At 30.8% G+C, this 20223-nt stretch overlaps 1 protein-coding gene across 1 annotated transcript in view; it reads left to right on the top strand.

Moving 5' to 3' along the window:
* Positions 1–20223, top strand: part of LOC106459200 (E3 ubiquitin-protein ligase HECTD1-like) — a 161324-nt gene that overhangs the window by 6768 nt on the left and 134333 nt on the right. The window contains 2 exon segments of the mRNA XM_022385634.1: positions 7354–7519; positions 14885–15119. Coding sequence (XP_022241342.1) covers positions 7374–7519; positions 14885–15119 — 381 coding nt within the window. The 5' untranslated portion in view covers positions 7354–7373.

The raw sequence follows: 20223 nt of genomic DNA, 5'->3' as shown, positions 1-20223 counted from the left end.
ATTTTATATTCTAGCTTGTCAATATTGGGAATTTGAGTTCCTAATTTGTACGAAACTATTGACTTAGTACTTTGACATCACAAACATCTAATTTGAACCAGTGCTTCATTCAACATACCACGTGACATGCAATAATCAATGTTTAATTGTGTTTTTTAATATTTACTTTTAAATCAAGAAATTGAGTAATGTATAATATTAATATTTCAATTATAGCCTACAGTTTGAAATAGTTGTTCAATAAAAATTTGAATGCGAATCAACAAACATGATGACATGGCCTTTGACCTGTGACCTGTCTGGAAAGGATTAAGGTAGTACAGAGTGACTCAAATCAGTTGGTAAGCTGGACACATTTGGCAAAATAAGTGTATGATAATGTTTTTGTGTTACTATATGTTGGATCATGCATTTAGTATAAAGGTAAACTGGTACTTACCCTGGCCATTTTAAATATATATATCCTCAGAGTTTTGGATAAAAATGTAATAATCAAACCTAGCCTGCAATTCAAATATGAGTTGAACAAAATTAAACACTTATAAATACTGTCTGAAGTATATTTAATTATTAGTTGATACGCACTTCTCCTTTTGAGTTCATAAAAAGTCAGTTGACTTGAGTATGAAATACAGTAATAAAAACTATTGTTGTTCAAACATGTTTAATTTGTATCTTAGTTTAACTTTTTTATGAGCCATTTCCAATTCAATAGTTTGCCAAACAAGTTTTTTATAACATGAAAGTATTTGTAGTCTGAAATGATTTGTGGTAAGTACACTAATTTTCTCAATTGTTTGAGGAAAAACATAGTTCTTGCTTCCCGAACACATGACATTCTTTTTTTTAAAACATACTCTTATTGGTTAATCATACTGACTTGTTTGATTAGTTTAGTGAATAATTGGTAACATGTTTGTACAATAGACCATGAAGATAGAGCTGGACAATTAGTAGAATTTGCTGATTGATTAATCATCAGACATATTAATTGATTACATTCAGCTAATCAATTATTCTTAGAAAGCTAAACTTCCTATATTTAGTTTAAGATATTTTTGAACTATGCTTTGTTTAACATAAAGATCTTTATGTACAATAATTCATGATTAAATTACTTTTTTTAATCCTAAACTTTAGTATAAGAAATAGTATCATGTATGCAGTGTAGTACATTGTGAAACCTGTAACAAGCTGAAAATGCAACTAATATTGTTCCATAGATTGCTCCCTTAAAATTTCAAAAAGACAACTGAAACTACTGAATTGTGTTGGTGAAAATAAACATTACTTGGTCAGACTTTTCTGGTAATTAATTTTTTGTTTGATATGTTTGAAAGATGTTTAATATAAATACTCCATCTAGTGAGCTCTATTTATTTTATTTTCTCTGATCATCAGTATTATTGAGTATGTTTTGAAAAATTTACTTTCAAGCAATTGAAGATGTATTCAATTAACTTGAAACCTAATGTAGGCCTGTAACTGAATCTAGTTATGTTTTTAATTTCATTTCCGAGTTATTTTAGGGTAGTAAAATAATTTAAACTTATATAAAAGTTTGTTTGAAAACGTATTTAAGTAACGGAATAACACAATATGTGTATCAGTTAGAAAAAATCCTGGTAAATGGAACAAACTATTAGGAGACTTAAAATTAGAGATATTTGTTAGAAACTAACAAAAAACAATGTGAGACAAAAGAGGATGCACGACTATATTGAAGCTTTGGTTTTCATTAACCCATTGACTGCTGCTGCTCTAAATGTGCGCAGAAGTTTTACAGCCGTACACCGTATGTGGCACGCTTGCATTCCACTGCAGGAGGTAGACTGTACCCTATACAGTGAATCAACAGTCAATGGTTTAAATGTTCTTAAGTATTCTCAATGTTTAAATGATAATGTACTTTGTGACATTGATTATAAAACAAAAAAACTAAATATAACAGTGACTAGTGAGATTACTAGTAGATTCAGGATAACATAAGTTGCATACATTTAATTCTTTTGATAGAGCTCACAATTTTATATAAACACAATTATTATTGAGGCAATCAATCACTTTTTGATGAACAGAATGTACACAACTACATTTAAGCTTTAGGTTTATCTTTACTACTCTGAGGGACAATAAACTTAACAGCACATGCCATTTCACTTAAATAACAAAGCTACTGTATTAATAAACATATTAATTACAAGTTAAATGTAATTACCAATTTAATTAGAAAGGGGTTTAGAGGAGGACTGCAAGAGTGTTTTCAGGGATGGAAGGATTATTTTATTGGGATAAGTTAAGAATTTTTAACTTATTTTAATGAGAAAAGAGGTTTATAAGATTATTCAGGGATTGATATGATAAAAACCTCTTATTTCTTTATGCTATATTCTGTAGACAATAGGATGAGAGGATACAAGTTTAGTATTATGTAACATATTAGGATAACAAAAAGACCTGTTATCTAAACTAAACTTTAAAAAAACCACCAAAACTATAAAACTTTGTTGCTGTCAATTCTTGTGATCTTTTGAGGGGTTGTTGTAGCAGCTTATCTTGAACTTATCCGGGATTCATGTAATCTGTTGATTTTGTCAGTGAGGATATTTTCAGTTGCTGTTCTGAAGTCTATACCAAATTATTGGGCAGTGGATTGATGATCCCTACCCGCATTCTTAGCGTAACATTTAAGGACAATAAGAGGCTGTCCATTAAACCAAAAACAGCAACAAAGCCAGTCCTCATTAGTTAAGTATTTATCAAGCCTTCCCTTAAATTTCCTTTATCCAACATATTTGAAGGCAACCCATTACAAAGGCCAACCAACATGTTAGAAAAGTAAAACTAGTAAAAAAAAAAAGTGAAAACAATCCCTGTAGATGCCCATCTGTCTCACTTCACCTGCTTTTTTGTCTGTTATCTACCGATAGATGGTATTTTTTTATATTTTCACCCATGGTCTGTTCACTTCTCCTTCCCCTCTTGCATGTTTCCTTTTCTCTTCCATTCCTGTTTATCTTCAGTGTCATATGGATTCAGATCTTTTTATCCAAACTTGCCATTGATAGTGTATACACCCCTTCTCCAGGTTGTTTTACTCTTCATGGTGGTTCCCTAGTAGACTAGGGATTGGCATCTGGTAATCAACCTATCATATCTCACTTGGTTTCAGGTTGTTCCACAGTTCCAGATGGAGAATTTCTTTTCTCTCTGCTGGTCTTCTTCATCTAGTTGGTGAGTAACCATGGTCACCTTGTCAAATGCCTTTGTTTATCCTGATTACCTTGTCTTCCAAGTGTTTTTTACATTTTGTCCATTGGAATCAAGTCTTCCAGTTATGTGCTCTTCCCTTCAGTATGGCATTGGTGACCCCTTATGTCTTCCATCAAGTTGTGAGGGCCTTGCCACCTTCATGGACTGAGACTGTTTTTCCAATACTTTATGGGCAATTGGCTTATACTTGCCCATTCTTGGAAGATGTCCTTTGTCCTTCTCTCACATCCCCCTTCTTCTGCAGGAGGCTGTTTGGTTGTGATGTCTTGTCACACTGTCTAAGTTCTTTCTTATGGCTACACAGTATTTAGTACATTTAGACATTTTTTTCTACTCTTGTTTTGTTTGAGTTCAGCATCCACCTCTTTGCCTGCAAGCTACGGAATGTCTGGTAACAGTGGTTTGCACTTCTCATTTTCATCCTCCATTTTATGTTCTTTCACATCTGGGGACTTTGTCATCCCTAGAACCACTAATTCTTTTAGGGCATGCATATGTATAGTTAATTTTGTGAGACCAGTCAAATCTTTCTCAGAACCCATTGTCCTTGATTATGAATCTCCCTTATTATCTTCATGAGAATTTTTCTTGGTGGCTAGACTGTGCCAATACTACTGTTTGTGTTCCATTATCACCTCCAGCCCAAATCTCCATTTGTTCGCAGTTGTTTCTTATTTGGGTTGGGATGCATCTTTGAACAACATCATGTCTTCTGGTGTTTGGGCATGGGAAGAGAGTTAACTTCACATCAATGTGCTTGAAATTCTTAATGTTTGTTGGGCATCTTCCCATATCCTTTCTCTTCTGGTGGATCAATTGGTCATGACCTATTCTGACAATTATATAGTTGTTTCTTATCTCACTCACTCAAGGACTCTGATTTTGGGCATTGGACCTCCTTTTCTGGGTTCTTTCCCATCAAGCTCATCTTATCTTTTGTCACATCTTTAAACCTGGTGGCAGGTTGCTCCTCTCAGTCAGACCATGTTCTGCCAATGGTGTGGTCTCTTCACCCCCAGGGTTTTTTGCTGGTTTTGCTCTTGGTTAGACTTGCATTTCATGGATGCCTTTGCTTTTCCTCTAAACTTCAAGCTTCCTCTCTTCTGGTCCCCTGTTCCTTATCCTTCAAATCTTGTTGTCAGTGCTCTCAGCCAGGACTGTGTAATTGGCAGCACCCTGAGGCTAATTGTTGGAGTTTCAACTATACTGCCGATTACACCAAATTTATTTAGTTGAGGATTGTGGTGGTGAGTGGAGCTCACAAGTCACTAACTCGAGGTAATTTACAGTTAAATAAAGAAACTGAGTCGGACTCTTTCAGTTATTAATATAATAGTCTTTAATTGTCTGTTTCACAATACATAATCAACAACAATACTAAACATAAGCATATAGATAAATTTTATCTCTTGTAAACTTCTACTAATAATCAGTTAACACATTCTATAATTACACTGATTGAAGCTTGAGGGTCAGAAAATTCTACTTACAACATAGTTGGCAAGGTGTATCTTTGCAGGTTGGATACTTTCAACATCATCATAGAGATGGCTGAGAGCAACTGCTGGGAACTCCTGAGAACTTAACAAGAACTTGCAAGGAACTGATTTTCTACCTCAGAAATGAATTTTAAACAACTTTTCCCTCGTGTCCCTACGAATTTCCAACTAGTATGCAGCACTACTTGCAAGTAGTTCTCACACCTTATTGCTTAATTCTTGTGACACATTGGACTGTTCCAAAACTATAACCAAAACTCTCAAGTGATTGGTTACTGTTATGGTGAGGTAGCTGGTTGTCTTCTTACTTGTGCTAGTACACTAGCGACATGTAAGGAATATATCATCAAAGTACCGCTTTTGCTTGTTAACATCAACTTTTCCGTATCCTCCAAAGTACTAATGAGTTGGCATCAGTAATTAATCACTCAGTCATTTGTGCTAGTGCATCTACTTCACTTCCTACACCATTCTATTATATATACATGTACCACACTCCAACTTTACCTTATATATATTTTGTTTTTGCTCGCTCAAGAAATTGTCTTAAACTTGGAAATTTCCACGAAGCAATTGCACGAATTTCTCAAAATCCTCAATTGCTTCACTAATCTTACCTTTGGCTGTATACCTAGTTTCCTCATCTACTCCTCCCTTAGGTCCTCATCTTCCTACTCAACACTCTTTATCAGGTCCTTTTGGTGGTGCCTCTTTGGCCAGCTCAGCCCTGATTTCCACTACTTATTCAGTTGGTGTCCAGACCCCTCCTTCCTCTACCCAGTATGGTGAGAAATAGGGTTGTTGTGATACTGTCAGTGTAATGCAGGTCACCCCTCAAACAGCTAGTGTGCCCTCCTTGTGCAGCCTCAGTCTGTGCAGTTGAGGTGAGCACACCCTGTATGGTCTGATCACTCCCTAACCACACTTTACCTAGTGACTCACTGATTGCTTTTGTGCAAGTGCTTGGATGGTCATATTCTCATTCCTCCTATCCCTGTGGCACTTGGAGTTTATTTGTCTCCCCCCCCCCTTTTACATTTCATGTGAAGAGTATACCCTGTTTGAGATGAGGTGCTTTCTCCCATGGTTGTCACACTCTTTGGACTTTCCCTTTGGGCATTTTCTGAAGGGAGCTTATGTAGGTTTAATTTTGCACCAGCCCCTGCAGCAAATTAAATGGGATTTTAGCTATTCTTTGTAAAAAAAAGTGAGGTATCATCTCATTAGATAATATTTCTAATCTGAAAATGTATTTCCAATAAATACTCACCTCATTACACATTCCCACCCAATCTTTCCACTAACAGAACATTTTTTTTTGTCCTCTAAGAATGAACTTATTTTGAGTGAAAGTGCTTAAGGGAAGTTACTGTGTATGAAGATTGTGTCATCCTCCTATTGGTGGAGGCAATTGTTGCATGATGATGTTATCATGTATCAGTGCAGCTCATGTAAACATGCATTTTAGGTGGGAGTTAGCTCAGGGCTCGTAGCATGCAGATCTCGTAAGCAAACACACGAGGGATATAGCTATTCTGTATATGGAGGTGTCTATTGGAAATACATTTTCAGATTATGAAAATGTTAATTTTGAATAGCTTTAACAGTTTTTAATACCATCAAAATTGTTCAAAGGCCACCAGCAGATACTAGTGGCAGACAATTATACAGAAACATGTACCAAGATCGAAGCATTTATCAAAATATAGTCAGTAAATAGTTGGTAGCATGTGGAAAATGCACCAAAATGATCATACTCACTTGCAACAGGAAATACAAGAATGTACAATAACTAATGTCATTGATTTTTGGTGTAAATTTTCTAGGCCATAATAAACTTACACACCTTTAATTATTTGACTCCATGTTTTTTGTGATCAACCATAACTGAGAATTAAGGAATTCTTTCAATTTTATGGTAAATTTAATTAGTTGCTTGGTTGTTCCACATTCTTTTCCATAAATATAATATTCATTACATTCATTGTATAAAAATATTTTTCCATTCTGCATGTATTTAGTTCAGAACTTGTTTTTTACAAGGAAGTGTAGATAAAGTAATTTCTTTTTTTTAAAGCAGAAAGCTAACTCCACTCAAATATATGTAAAGTCATTCCTAAGTTTCACTGGACTCAGCTGGAATTCAAATGTATAATAGGTTCAAGCCTGTTTGTATTTACAGAACAAATGTAAGGAAAAAAACCTTTACTATGTCAAAATGTAATGAAATATATTAACAAATTTTCCGATATATTGAGTAGTTTTTGCTACAAATTTGAACCACTGATAGATCAGCCATAAGCATTTGATTTGACTCTGGAACTGTTATACTTATTAATTTGTAATTTTGAAATCTTAATGATGTCTTTATTTACATTCATAAAGACATCATTAAGAGTTCAAAATAAAAAAATAATTTTTTCTCTTGCAAGAAAAAAAAGAAAAATTTAATAAAATGTTAATGAATCTGTAAGTTGGGCAATTTCAAAGGTCAGTGTGCATTACATTGGTCTATTGAATTGTGTAAGATGATACTGGGCTGATGAACTAATACCTTACATTGTAAACTTCTGTCTTTCAGGCTGTGGCATTGACTAGTTCATGAAAATGGCTGAGGTGGATCCCGAAACTTTGTTAGAATGGCTAAATATGGGCCAAGGGGATGAAAGAGAAATGCAACTTATTGCTTTAGAGCAACTATGTATGTTGCTTTTAATGTCTGACAATGTTGATAGATGTTTTGAAAGGTAGGTTTTTTCTTTATTCTTCACAAAAATCCATTAAGTCATGATATTAAAGATTGAATATTATATGAAATGTGTACTTGTTACTATGTATAATATAAAACTAATACATTGAAAATCTCTTAAATTACTTAAGTTTTATACTAATGGAAAGGAAACTGCACTCAAAAAAGTTCAAAATATGGTAATAAAATTTAAGTGCTCATTATTGTTTTAGGAATCAAGTTTTCAAACTGGTTTTTAATCATTTCTTATCTCTTATCTTATTTCCACGCTGATTTTTCCAAGCCCGTTCCCTTGGCTGTGGTTTCGCTAGATAGTAGATAGGGACAGTGGGAATCTAGTTAATCCATTGAAAACTGATTAAAAAGATATATAAAATTATTATTTGCTAAAAATAAGAATAACAGTCCAGTTTAACTAGAATATTATATCAAGCAAAACTGTATTGCTCATATTACTTATCAGAGTTGTATTGCTATAAGCCAAACACAGACTTCACACAAAATGTTATATTTTTACACCAAAAATTATTGTATAATCTTTTCATTCCATATTGTGGTTTATGAGGCAAGTTATTATTAACATACTTAACTTTTAAGCAACTAATAATATTACAAACATTGCTTCCCCCAATTGGATATAGATCTGACCAATCATTGCAACTGAATTTTTTGTTTATTGCTTGCTAACTAGGAAATTTACACAAAATTATCATGATCTTAGTAATAAAATTATGCTTAAAAATGTTTTTTTTTTTAAGTTCCAACTTTCATTGCTTGAATGATATGTATTCAAAGTTAAGTAAACTTGTCGAGTTTCTGTATAGTTCTATCAGAATGAATTACATAAATGTAAATAATATTATATTTTAATTTGTATAAATTTTGAACTTATGTCTGGTACACTATCATTCTATGTGTAAGAATTTTTACAGAGTTGGAAATATAATCATTTAATTGTAAAAATGATCATTTAAGGGTAATAAATAATTTATTTTTTATTTTTCTGGAAATAAAATTTGTTTGTAGTGGCTTTCATTTCGGTTATATTCATGAAGTTCATTATTCATTTTTGTCATGAACAACTAATTTTTAGAAGCATTAACTAAGAAGATTTATAATGTTTATCCAATAGAGTAGAAATATAGTTTCATACATAAGTTAAAATGTGTTGAAGGAAACAAAATTAATGGATATTGTGATTTATTAAAGAAAAACACTTGTGTAACTTAATACACAGTCACTTAGTTACTATGAAGAAGTTTATTTAATAAATTCATCTAATTTAAAGTGTTAAAGATAAATTACTTCAGTGTTTTAGTTTAAAGGGTGGATAATTAAATCCCATTTGAACACAAGTTAAACAGAAAATTTATGAAAGAATATAAATATTAAGATGAGAGTACGTTATTGCACATGATATTTCCACATTCAAAGAGAAAGCTGTTTTGTTGAAAGTGATATGAAGTAAATTTACCAAATGATCTATAATTTTAACTTTGTGTCATACTCTTTGTAGAGCTGGTTGATTTAGTTGATTAATTGTTATGTATGAGCAGTAATTATGATTAGTGTAACATAAACTAATCTATTAATCAAAATTGTGATTAAATCAATTAAACATGATTAGCTTCCAATTATTATTGTTTTTTGATTATTCCATCAGTTATTCATGAAAATAATCATTTCATTGAAATTAGTGTTTTTGATTATTTCAATAATGATTAATTGAAATTATGGTTAAATTGATTGTAACCAAAGTAATTAACTAATCAGAGTTAGGGTTTTTATTTACAGTAATTGTAACTATCAAACTAATTGACATATTGCTATTATGTTTGTTTGGACTGTCTGTGCTTTGCACAATGTTAGCCTAGTAAGTATTTTTTTTACTTCAAGTTTGTTCATATTTGGTGATTGGAGAGGGGAACTTGTGACTAGAGGGTTTTAGGTTTGATTTACATTGACATCAAATTTGTAACTGCTAAATAGAGGAAAGGCAACTGTGGTAGCATCCATCACCACCACATTGTTTTTCTTGTTGGCTTATTGACTGGAGGGAAGGCAAATGTTTGGCAGCATCATGGTGCCAACTTGTTTTTCTTCTTGAACTTCTGGCTAAAGGAAAGTCAATTGTCTGGCAGCATCTACTGTCAGCATTGTTTTTTTATTTTTGAACTGCTGACTAGAGAGAAGGCAACTTGCAGACAGTACCCACCACTCGCATACTTGTTTATATGTAATGTAGTTTGAGGAACTCCATGCTGGTTGATTGATAGAATGTAATTGATTAACTCTCTCTCTCTACAGACAGGTCAAAGGGTGTATGTCACCACATATTAGAGAGCTATTTTCAAAATGTAATTAACTTTATAATCATTGCATGTTAGTACAATTGGCATCACTGTCTAATTTATAATTCAAATCTTAATATTATTTGTTTTAATTTCTTAATTCAAAAGAAAATATAGTAAAAAATGCCAAATATGCTTTTTTTGTGTGTCATATGGCATGCCTTACTGCTTAGTTTATACAATCTCTAAATTAGAAAGTCAAACTTCAGACACTTACTAGTTAGAATATAAAATAAGAACCTCCCACCTTTTTGATTTGCTAAGATATCAATACATTTTGCAAACCTACAAGGGTTGCCATGCCCACTGCTCCATTTGTTTGAAACCTCTTGTCTACTTATGCCTACTTCTCCTAAGTACATGTTTATAACCAATTAAAAGAGTGCATTACAAACTATGAAAATCTGACAGCAGTTTGTAATTGGCTTGAATTTGACTGGAAATGTTGAAGTCTGTTGAATAAGTTATTGCTCTGGAGAGAAATGAGATTTTTCAAAAACCCACATATAGCTTAGTTAGAAAGCCAGGTAAATTACTGTGGTTTTGTGTGTACCATTATAGTAATTATAGCCACACTAGCTTATTTACTATCAATGATGTGGTATTACAGTATCTCATAAACAGTCCAATGGCAAGAGTGATGATTCATTGCATTATGATTGAGGAAAATACAGGAAATAGATGTGAAAAGGTCAGAAATATAAACTCTCAGGGTTAGTACTTTGGAACTTTGTGGCCAATACTAAAGAGGATAGAACAGTACTACTCACTTTATTTTAGATTTTTCAAACTTTAAAGGTTTATGGTGGTTGAGGGCAGTCAAATTGACTGACCCCACATTGCAATATTGGAGTGATCAGGCCATTGCCACAGCTAAACAATGTGACACATGATGTGTGCAGAGCATGCCATTTTAGGGGGGGGGGGGTCTGGGACCAGACAATTTTTTAAAATTTAATGCTATGAGATTGAATTTTGAGCCATTTTAACTACAAGTACTGCATACACACAATGTAATGTATTGAATTAAAATAAGCAAGTTTTAATACATAACATGTAGCTGTACATGTCATGAAAAAGTAGTCAGCCCATGGCCTGACTGGCCTTAGTGCTTCCTTACAGCCCTGTGAATCCATATAGAGTTAGGGTAGAGAAAATAACAGATAAAGTATAAAGTTTTTCCAAAAAAAAAGTTTAATATTTATTTAGAAAGTTTTAGAGATCATGTAAATGAAATTTGAAAATTTTCAGATGAAAAGTATTTTTGTCTTAACATGAAAATCACTTTGCACAAGAAGCAGTCAGCACACTAAATACGTATATTCAGGGAAAATTTTTTTCGTCAAAATACTTAATAAAAAATTCAGATTTTTTGTGTCTGTAAAAGACTTGTAATGCCTACCAAAAGATTGAAAAATTTTGTGAATATACACAATAAATGTTAAAAGTTATAGTATTTAAACATCTGATTGTCATTTTGGGGTCACGTGGTTGGTGTAATTCACCAAATCATTAGTAAAAGAGTTAAAAATCTGTCTCAAAAAATTTTATCAAATGAATAAAATTATCAAAAGCCATGGGAAATTGCTTTTATATAAAGCTTCAGACTCAGTAGTGTAGAATAAGTTACCTTTTTAATTCTAAACTTTGTACATGAAAATGTATTATACAGGCAGTGTAACTTTGTTGTTTATCATTTAGAAATAATAAAAGATTCATTCACTTACCTTTCACCTGTTTCAACAGTACTACATATACATTTCTATAATTTTTATTCCAGACAATCTAGTATTGTTTTACATGTTTATAAATGTTGATATCAGTATTGGGACCTTAAGTGTTGTATCTATAACTAGGCAATTACTCTTACACTTTTAAACCAACCAGAGGAAATGAATAATCATAGCTGGTTTATTTTAGGCAAATGAGTGCTTGGCCAAAGTAGAAACTTGGTATTTTTTTTATGTTCTTGAAGTAGCTGAGTTTTAAAGTAAAACAACTTAAAAATTTAAATAACTTCAATTTATTTTCTAAAATAAAACTTTTGATAGTTATGTTATCTTACGGTGTTTGAAAACCAGTATGACATGAATAAGAATAAAACTAGAAAGAAAGCTTATTCAGATAATATCACATTGTGTTAACAAGTAACGACAATGTTTATCTTCTGCACTAGTTGCATTAATGTATTATTTCTATAATGATGATATGTTGCCAGTTAACTTTTTAAAGGTTAGATGTGTAATTTTCAGTATTTTTTATATGAAAAAAGAAACTTTCATTATAATATGGTATTTTGGATTTATTAGTGTTGACCTTTTGGTTCTGAAGTAAGTTAAAATAATGTTAATATATTCTGTAAATGGTTACTTCAGTCAGGTTATAATCCAGCAATTTCTGAGTTTATATCTTTATGTCTATGTGATTTATATTAAGAAAAAAAGAACTAGGAACAAACTTTTCAAACTTTTTAATTGAAATTAAATAGTTATACTAATGTGTAAGGATATCAGGAAGAAAATTATATCCTTGGTAAACAGTATGTCTGTTTCCAGCATTAAAAAAAAAAAGTGTATATATAATCATATCACTTGAATTGTAACTTATTTTAGACATCAACGATATGAAAAACATCTTTCTCATGAGAGTTTTAGCTTCAGAATAATGAAAAATCAAATCAGTAATAAGTTTACCTTAAGAGAGCAGGTGTCCTAAACAATACTAACTTTGATAAAACAAATCTATAAAGTCTAGGCACATTATTAGGCCAAGTAAAAAGAAAGTTTAATGTCCTGAGTTTTTGTGAAACAAGGAAGGAGGAGGCCCACCCCCTTTTTAAATGACCTCTTTTAAAAAAAGTTTGCATCCTTTTTTCATAGTTGTTGCTTGTTTTCAAAGTATCCATGTCAAACAGAAGTCTTCTTTGTTTCTTTTTTCATCAAAATGATACAGAATTTATGACAAATAAAGAACAAAAGGGCAAAATGAATCAACTGTGTTCATCTCATTTTTTATTCAAAGTCTTCTTTGTTTATTTGTATGATTGAAAAATGATAATTCAAAAAAGGCAAAAAATTGCTAAAAAAGTGGGGTGAGGCAGCTGAAAAAAAAGAAGAGAATGGGGATGCTAAACGTGTATTTTCTTTTTTACTTGGCCTTAGAGTGTCAAGAAAAAATTAACATGGCAACATTTAATTGATGCTCATATTTATTTTCTGGATTGCTGTATTCTCCAGCTTTGTTGATTTCAGAAAACAAAAAGAAAACTCTTTATGGTATTTAATAGCCCAATCAAATAAAAACACTGAACTTTAATATTTGTTTTTTGATACTATATAGTAGCATAAGGATGGTAATTTTAATATTAATTTCTGAAAATATTTAGGAAGAGGGATTTAAATGCTTCCTAGACCTGCATTTACTTACACAATAGTAGATAAGTTATTAGTTTTTGAAAAAAATGAGTGGAGAGGTTTTGCCCCTTAACCCCATAGGTCTGTACTTGCTAGTACAACAAAGATTAGTTATAAATTTCTGGGGGGAAAATGGATGGTGGGGTCCAGAGAGTTAATTTACATCTTACTTAACACTTAAGTATCCAGAGAGTTGGTGGTGGGTGCTGAAAGCTATTTGCCTTTCATCCAGTTAGCAGTTCAAGATTATGTAGCTCTATGTGTAAGAGCAAACATAATAACAATGTTTCATTTACTTGGACAGATGGAATAAGAAAAACAATAAATAATTGAAAACCCTAATTTTGATTAGTTGATTACTTTTGTGACATTAACTGATTAATTATAATTTGGATTAATTGATTAGTTTATTAGACACTAATTGATATAATTGCTTACAGGTAGTCTATTACTTTGGTTAATTCAACCAGTTCTGTTTATCACAAGTGGATTGAAAAAGATAAGATACAGCATTGAAGTGAAAATAAAACTATTTTAAAATATAAAAGGAGATGAAGAGTAAAGATGATGGTTGAAATTGTATTTGAAAAGTTTGATATAAAAGCAATTGAAATTATTAAAGAATATGTAGTGAGAAACAAATATACAATCAGCAACAAAAATGACACTTACACAAACAAGGCTACTCCAGGAAGTTTTCTCTGTAGCTGGTAAATCAGAAAATTAGATCACCAGAATCTGGACGTATTTTTGCTCCATGTGACAAGTTGTTAAGCAGTCCACTATACACAGGGTGTAAAGCAAGATAAAATACAATTATTCTGTGAAAGAGTTGACAACTTCTTGATTAGACCTGCTGCAGAAAGTAACACCTCAGACTGCATTTAGCATATGATGTAAGTTGGATTGGGCAATTACCAGATTAGAACTTACAAAATATAAGCATTTTGTAGAGATGAAATATGCGTTATGAGTAGATAAGGTATTTAGCCTTTGCATACTACAAAATGTTTGTCCAAAACCTACCTCTTTTTTATTTTTTACTAAGTGGTTTCATTTTGTTGTCATACCCAGAAAAAAAAAAAAGAGTTCCTGCTCTTCCCTCTTTCTTCTTTTTGATCATCTTTTTTACAGGGGAGCTTTATCATTTAAAGTAAAAAGAGCTACAGTTCTGTGTTGTCGCTTCAATAAACTTGTAGATCTAAGAATTTATTAGTGAAAGAAAAAAGAATGTGTGATAATATGTCATTCACACTGTATCTGCCATATCCATTGCTGACAAGGTTTTCTACCCAATACTGGGGCTCATCAGTGCTAATGAACATAGTGGACTTTGGTGAGCGAGCATTTAGCTCCAGTGGATTGATTGCTCTTCTTAAGTTGTGTTGTCTGCTGGAGTGTGCCCATGCTTTGGAATAGAATATTTGCTTGTATAGATATGTTGGTGTAAATTTGATAAAATATGATTGCATAGCCTGCTCTGTTTCTTTTTACTATATAATGATTATTCCTTTTGAAATGCTTTTTTTTGGGGTGTTTTTTTAATTAAATAAAGTTTCAGTCTTACCATATATGTTGAAAATTTTTACTTTTTTTCAGCTGTCCCCCACGCACGTTTCTTCCAGCACTTTGCAGGATATTCCTGGATGAATGTGCACCAGACAATGTACTAGAAACAACAGCAAGAGCTATTACTTACTATCTAGATATATCTGCTGAATGCACTCGTCGTATTGTTGCAGTTGATGGTGCTATTAAAGCAATGTGTAACCGATTAGTTGTTGCTGACGTTTCTTCTCGAACTAGCAAAGATCTTGCTGAACAGTGTATAAAGGTAATGAATTAATAATATGAGATAGAATCAACAGTATATGACCTTATGAATTTATTATTCTACTTAGTTTTTTTAAATTGATAATTTAAAATAGTTATTTTCTATTAATGAGGGAATAACAACTTCTGTGGTTTAAGATGAGAGTCATTGTGGGAATTCCACTGCTTTGTAAAATACAATATACAGTAATTGTACATACGAAAAATATAAATTAAGTTTCATGTACATAATTATAATATTCTTATTTAAGTTTTTCCATACAGATATCCTTTTCTGCACGTCATGTGGATTTACTAAGTTATGTTCAAATTGTAATGAATTTATCATGATATACAAATAACATTGGCATCAAAATGTAGCTTATAAATCAACTTTTAATATTATATAAGTTTTAAGTTCTTACTATTATAAGAAAATATTTAAAAAAATCCTCAATATATCTTAGTATGAGAATTGTAACATTTGCTCTTGAGGTCTTCCCTGTTCTCTAATTTATTTATAGAGAAGTACAGAATTTAACATCAATTACTCATTGTAATATAGTTATTACTCAGGTGAAGCATAATTTTTTATAGCCATCAATCTTATTTGGTTACAAGCCAAAAACTAGAAAATCAGACCCCTTTTGCCACACCCACCTGTCACATCCTCTCTTTCAGAAATTACTAACAATTCTCTCTGACATTTAATATTATATTATGTATAACCAATAGAAAAACAAAGTTTTAATCTATTAAATAACATATTATATTACACTGTTTTTGGTACAACAAATTGTCTATTTTGCTTCCAGTTCAATCTTTATTATCACAGGAAACACATTGACAAGCTTAGGTGAATTTTTAATGGCTCTTATTGCATTGTTAGAAAGGCAGAAAGTTATGATAGTTATAGGACATTGTCTGCTTTTTACATGTTATTATTATGTGTTGTTTGGTACATTATTTTAATTAAATACAAAAATTATTTAGTGCAGTACTACCATTAGTATAAAAAAAGTAGGGTTAAGTTTTGCCAACAGTAAAAAAAGACCCAGGTAAGTACTGTATTTCATGTTTTTTATGTGTATTCTTTATTATTATAAAAGTAACTAAAATTTAAAAATTAGAAACTCGTTAGGTTAGATTAGGTAAATAAAGAAAATAGTAATTTTTTCACAAGGTATGCTTGTGAGTACCTCGTGCATTACATAATTTGATAGTGTAATATGAGCTACTTATTCATGAAGTGATTTACAGGATTATTAGTTAGACAGTTCAAAGGGTAAAAAAGGAAACAATAAAACTTTAAAAATGTATGTATGTATGTTTAGGATAAACAAATGTAGTTTCATGTTACAATTTGAAGCCATTCTAGAAAGAAAAAGGTAATTTAGATTTATTTCATATTTTTTTATGATAGTTACGATGTTGGAAAAATTGACCGACCTCATTTAGAGTTAAGGTAAAGAAAATAACAGATAAAATATAAAGTTTTACTCGAAAAAAATGCTTGAAACTTGTTTAGGGGGTTTTAGAAATTATGCAAATGAAATTTTTGAATTTTAAGATGAAGAATAGTATTTTTAATCTTGACGTAAATCACTTTGCACTCACAGCAACTATCTGATGATAACAAAACCTTGTCGAAACGTTGTACATCTGCTGTTATGTTAAACTTGTATTAAAGTTTTTCTTCATTACCCATTCAAGCCATCTCCAACCATTATTAGTTAGCATGTTGACTCCATATATTCACGCAGAAGTTTTTAGTAAAAATACTTCATTAAAAATTCAAATTTTTTATCTACAAAAGTCTTTTAATGTTTAAATTTAGTTTTATTTTACTTTTAATGTTTACTGAAAGCTTGACAAATTTATTGAAGATACGTTAAGTACTTTCAAAATTATAGTATGTATACTACCATGGTGGTTACAAGGTCATGTAAAATACAGAAGTCCATTATGATAAGGTTAACAGTAGTCCACAGAAGTGTAGTATTCTCTTAAGTTTCATATATCAGGCATAATAAGCTATCTGCTGTATTTTTGTTGGATTATTTGAAACTTTGAATATCACTTGAACTTTTTAAGCTATATGTATATACATTTTTCCAGAAATGCTGAGTAATGAGTATTATTTTTTATTATTATATTATCATCTTAAGTATCATCTTTAATTCAAGTACTTAGATATAAGATTTATTTCAATTTGCTAACATTGTGATTTTCAAATAGTACATGTATATAATGTGCTTTGTTAGTATATTTTAAGAGTTGTAAAACATAAAGACTGAGATTTTCCAGTCTGACCACTTAACAGTAATCAAGGGGAAAGAAAAATATTGGTGAATGAAGTTACAATACAAAGCTGTAATCATAGCAATGATTTATATTGGACAAATAAGCAAAACTAAAACACAGTCTGATTAAAAGAGTTTCTAGATATTCTAAACAAGTAAAGCATAACAAATTACTGAGAACACAATAAATAAAAAATGTTTTTTGGAAGATGATCATGTTTCTACAAAGGCAAGGACTGTTCTTCTTCATAGTTTGTGTATTATTATTATTATTTTGTGTGTGTTTTGCTTAGATGGTCCAAAAATATTTTTTTGGCTAATTGTTTGTTTCATTTATTTGTACTAAACAATCTAATACTCTACATTAATTTTGAATTGTCTTCATTCACCATTAAGTGTTTTTTCTATTTATTTTAAATTTAGAGATACTTGGCTCTTGTTTTTATGCTTAAAAGTACTGAAGATTTATTTTTTATCTTACTTACAAAAGCCAAACAAAAATATTTACAAAAATAACTGGATAATACTTTAGTAAACAGCTTCAAAAACTGAAGAAAATGAACTATCTACTGAATATTATATATCTGTCTTGAGATCTTCAACTAATAATGAAGTTTGTAGTTAAGAAGGAGTTTTTTTTGTAACAAACTGAAAAATTCTCAGGACTATCACATTATTTGAACAATGTGAGTGAATTTATATGAAGCAGTTTTTCTGTTTATTTTCCTATAACTTAAAGGACTCACTGGTGAAACAAAAACAAATCATGTTTCACAAATGTTTCAAATAATGCAAGTTTTGGTTTATTTTTGGTTCAGTATAATGTGTTTATCCTGAAAGTGATCTAGTTCAAAAAATGAGTCTAAAAAACTAAGTGGCACATTTTAAAATAATTTCTCATACTAGAATTTCCTAAAGGAAAAAATGTTGGCAAATTTTATTTGTTTTCATAGTTACATAAGTATTCCAATACAAACTTTTTAATATGAGACACTGTTAGAAATGATAGTTTTTCAAAATCATTTTGTGAGGTTTGAAATGTGATTTAGTGAGTTGGGAAGATATGTTAATGTACTATTTCTATTTTGAAAGAAAGTAGTATCTTAGAGAAGAATGTGAAAAAAGTGGTATCTTAGTGAAGAATTAAGTTTATCTTACAGAAAAGAAATTTTTATTTGGTAGATTTCAGGTTAATGAACTTTCAGGACTACTGGAACTATGGTAAAATTCTTAATGTGTAAGTTAATAACATTTTATGTATGTAAAATTGTTAATAATGAATTGCATTTGTTACTAGTTAGTTTCTATTTTTTTGAAACACATGCTAAGAGGTCTTGTGGGGATAAAACGTTCAGTGGGAGAGGCTTGTCAACAAAACCTTTGATTTTTTTCAATGTTTTGCTGACAAGTCGATGTGATTTTTTAAAACTCTGTACAATTGGACATTTTAATGCCATACTGAGTTTTAACAACAATGTGCTTTTTAAACTCTTTTTTGCACTTATCGCTGAGTTACATTCAAAATTTAATCAAACCACTTTACTATCATCGTATTTTAATAAAATTATTATTATTACTATCAAGTATGTTATAATTCAAAGTTTTATATCATCTTAGTTTTTAGTCCTTTATTTCAAAAGAAACATTGAAAACAGTAATGAAATCTCTCAGTTTTGTGTCATGTGATGCAGGAGCATTTGGCGAAGTATAGCTTGAACCATAAGGTGGTAGTCATGTACATGTAAGTATAAAAGAGAAAGTAATTTACTTACCCTTTTGACATGTACGTTTCAAAGTTCTTTGGCTGAATGCAGTTGAAACAAGAAATAAATTTTGTCAACCCGACAGGTGCCATGCTCACCTTCTGTAGTTAACATTGAGCTTTAGAAGTTACCTGTACTTTCAACATGTATGTGTTTATAGTTGTTAGAAAGAGCTCATTTTACACTATAATCCAACAATGGTTATTTTGAAATTGGTGCCAAGTTATCATCCTCGGGTAGATGTAACTGTTTGCACTATTGTTGACTGCTTTGTTCATGATAGCACTTCAGTAGTTTCTTACCTAAATATATTATAGTTAGAGAGACAGTTAAATTGTATTTAGGTTTTACAATTATGTTTTAGTTAATTGTGCATTCTTTGTGTTTTAAAGTTCATATTTGAAAGATTTAATAATTTCTTATGAAATAAATAAAACATCCCTTCACTCTGCAAGGCTTACATTACCAAGAGTGTATAAAAAGATTTTGCTGGAGGCTAAGGTATCTCTGCCATTCATACTGTTCTATCACCTGCAGGTGACAACATAAATAATCAACAGTAAAGAATAGGAAAGGAAAGGAAAACATTAAAAATAAACTATAACTATGAACTACTTCTATTTCTTAATTTTAAGCATTTCATTGCACTGTACATTGATGATAATGCTAGAGTTAGTGATGTGGTTGAGAAAATGGATAATAAAATATAAGCATTTACCTTAAAAAACTTTTGTTATTCATTTAGGATGTTCTAGAGATTATGGAAGTGAAATATGAAAATTGTAAGATAATAAATAGTATTTTTATACCCAAAATGAAAATTGCCTTGCAGGTTAATTATTCAGAATCTGTGTGCAAATAACTACATTAAATAACAAGTTTTTATTAGAAATAGTAGAAACAACCAAAATTAAATATTTTATTTTTCTCAAACTACATACTTTTATGAAAGTTTTTATGAAGTTTTAAACAATTTTATCCACTGGTTTTATTACTGGAATGAAATTTAATGAGAATTATTTAATGTGCTTCACTCTGAAATACGTCATTATTACAGGTT

This window comes from Limulus polyphemus, unplaced genomic scaffold (assembly GCF_000517525.1).
Source record: "Limulus polyphemus unplaced genomic scaffold, Limulus_polyphemus-2.1.2 Scaffold574, whole genome shotgun sequence".
NCBI lineage: Eukaryota > Metazoa > Arthropoda > Merostomata > Xiphosura > Limulidae > Limulus > Limulus polyphemus.
The sequence above is the reverse complement of the archived record's forward strand: the minus strand, read 5'-3'. Positions and strand labels throughout refer to the sequence as shown.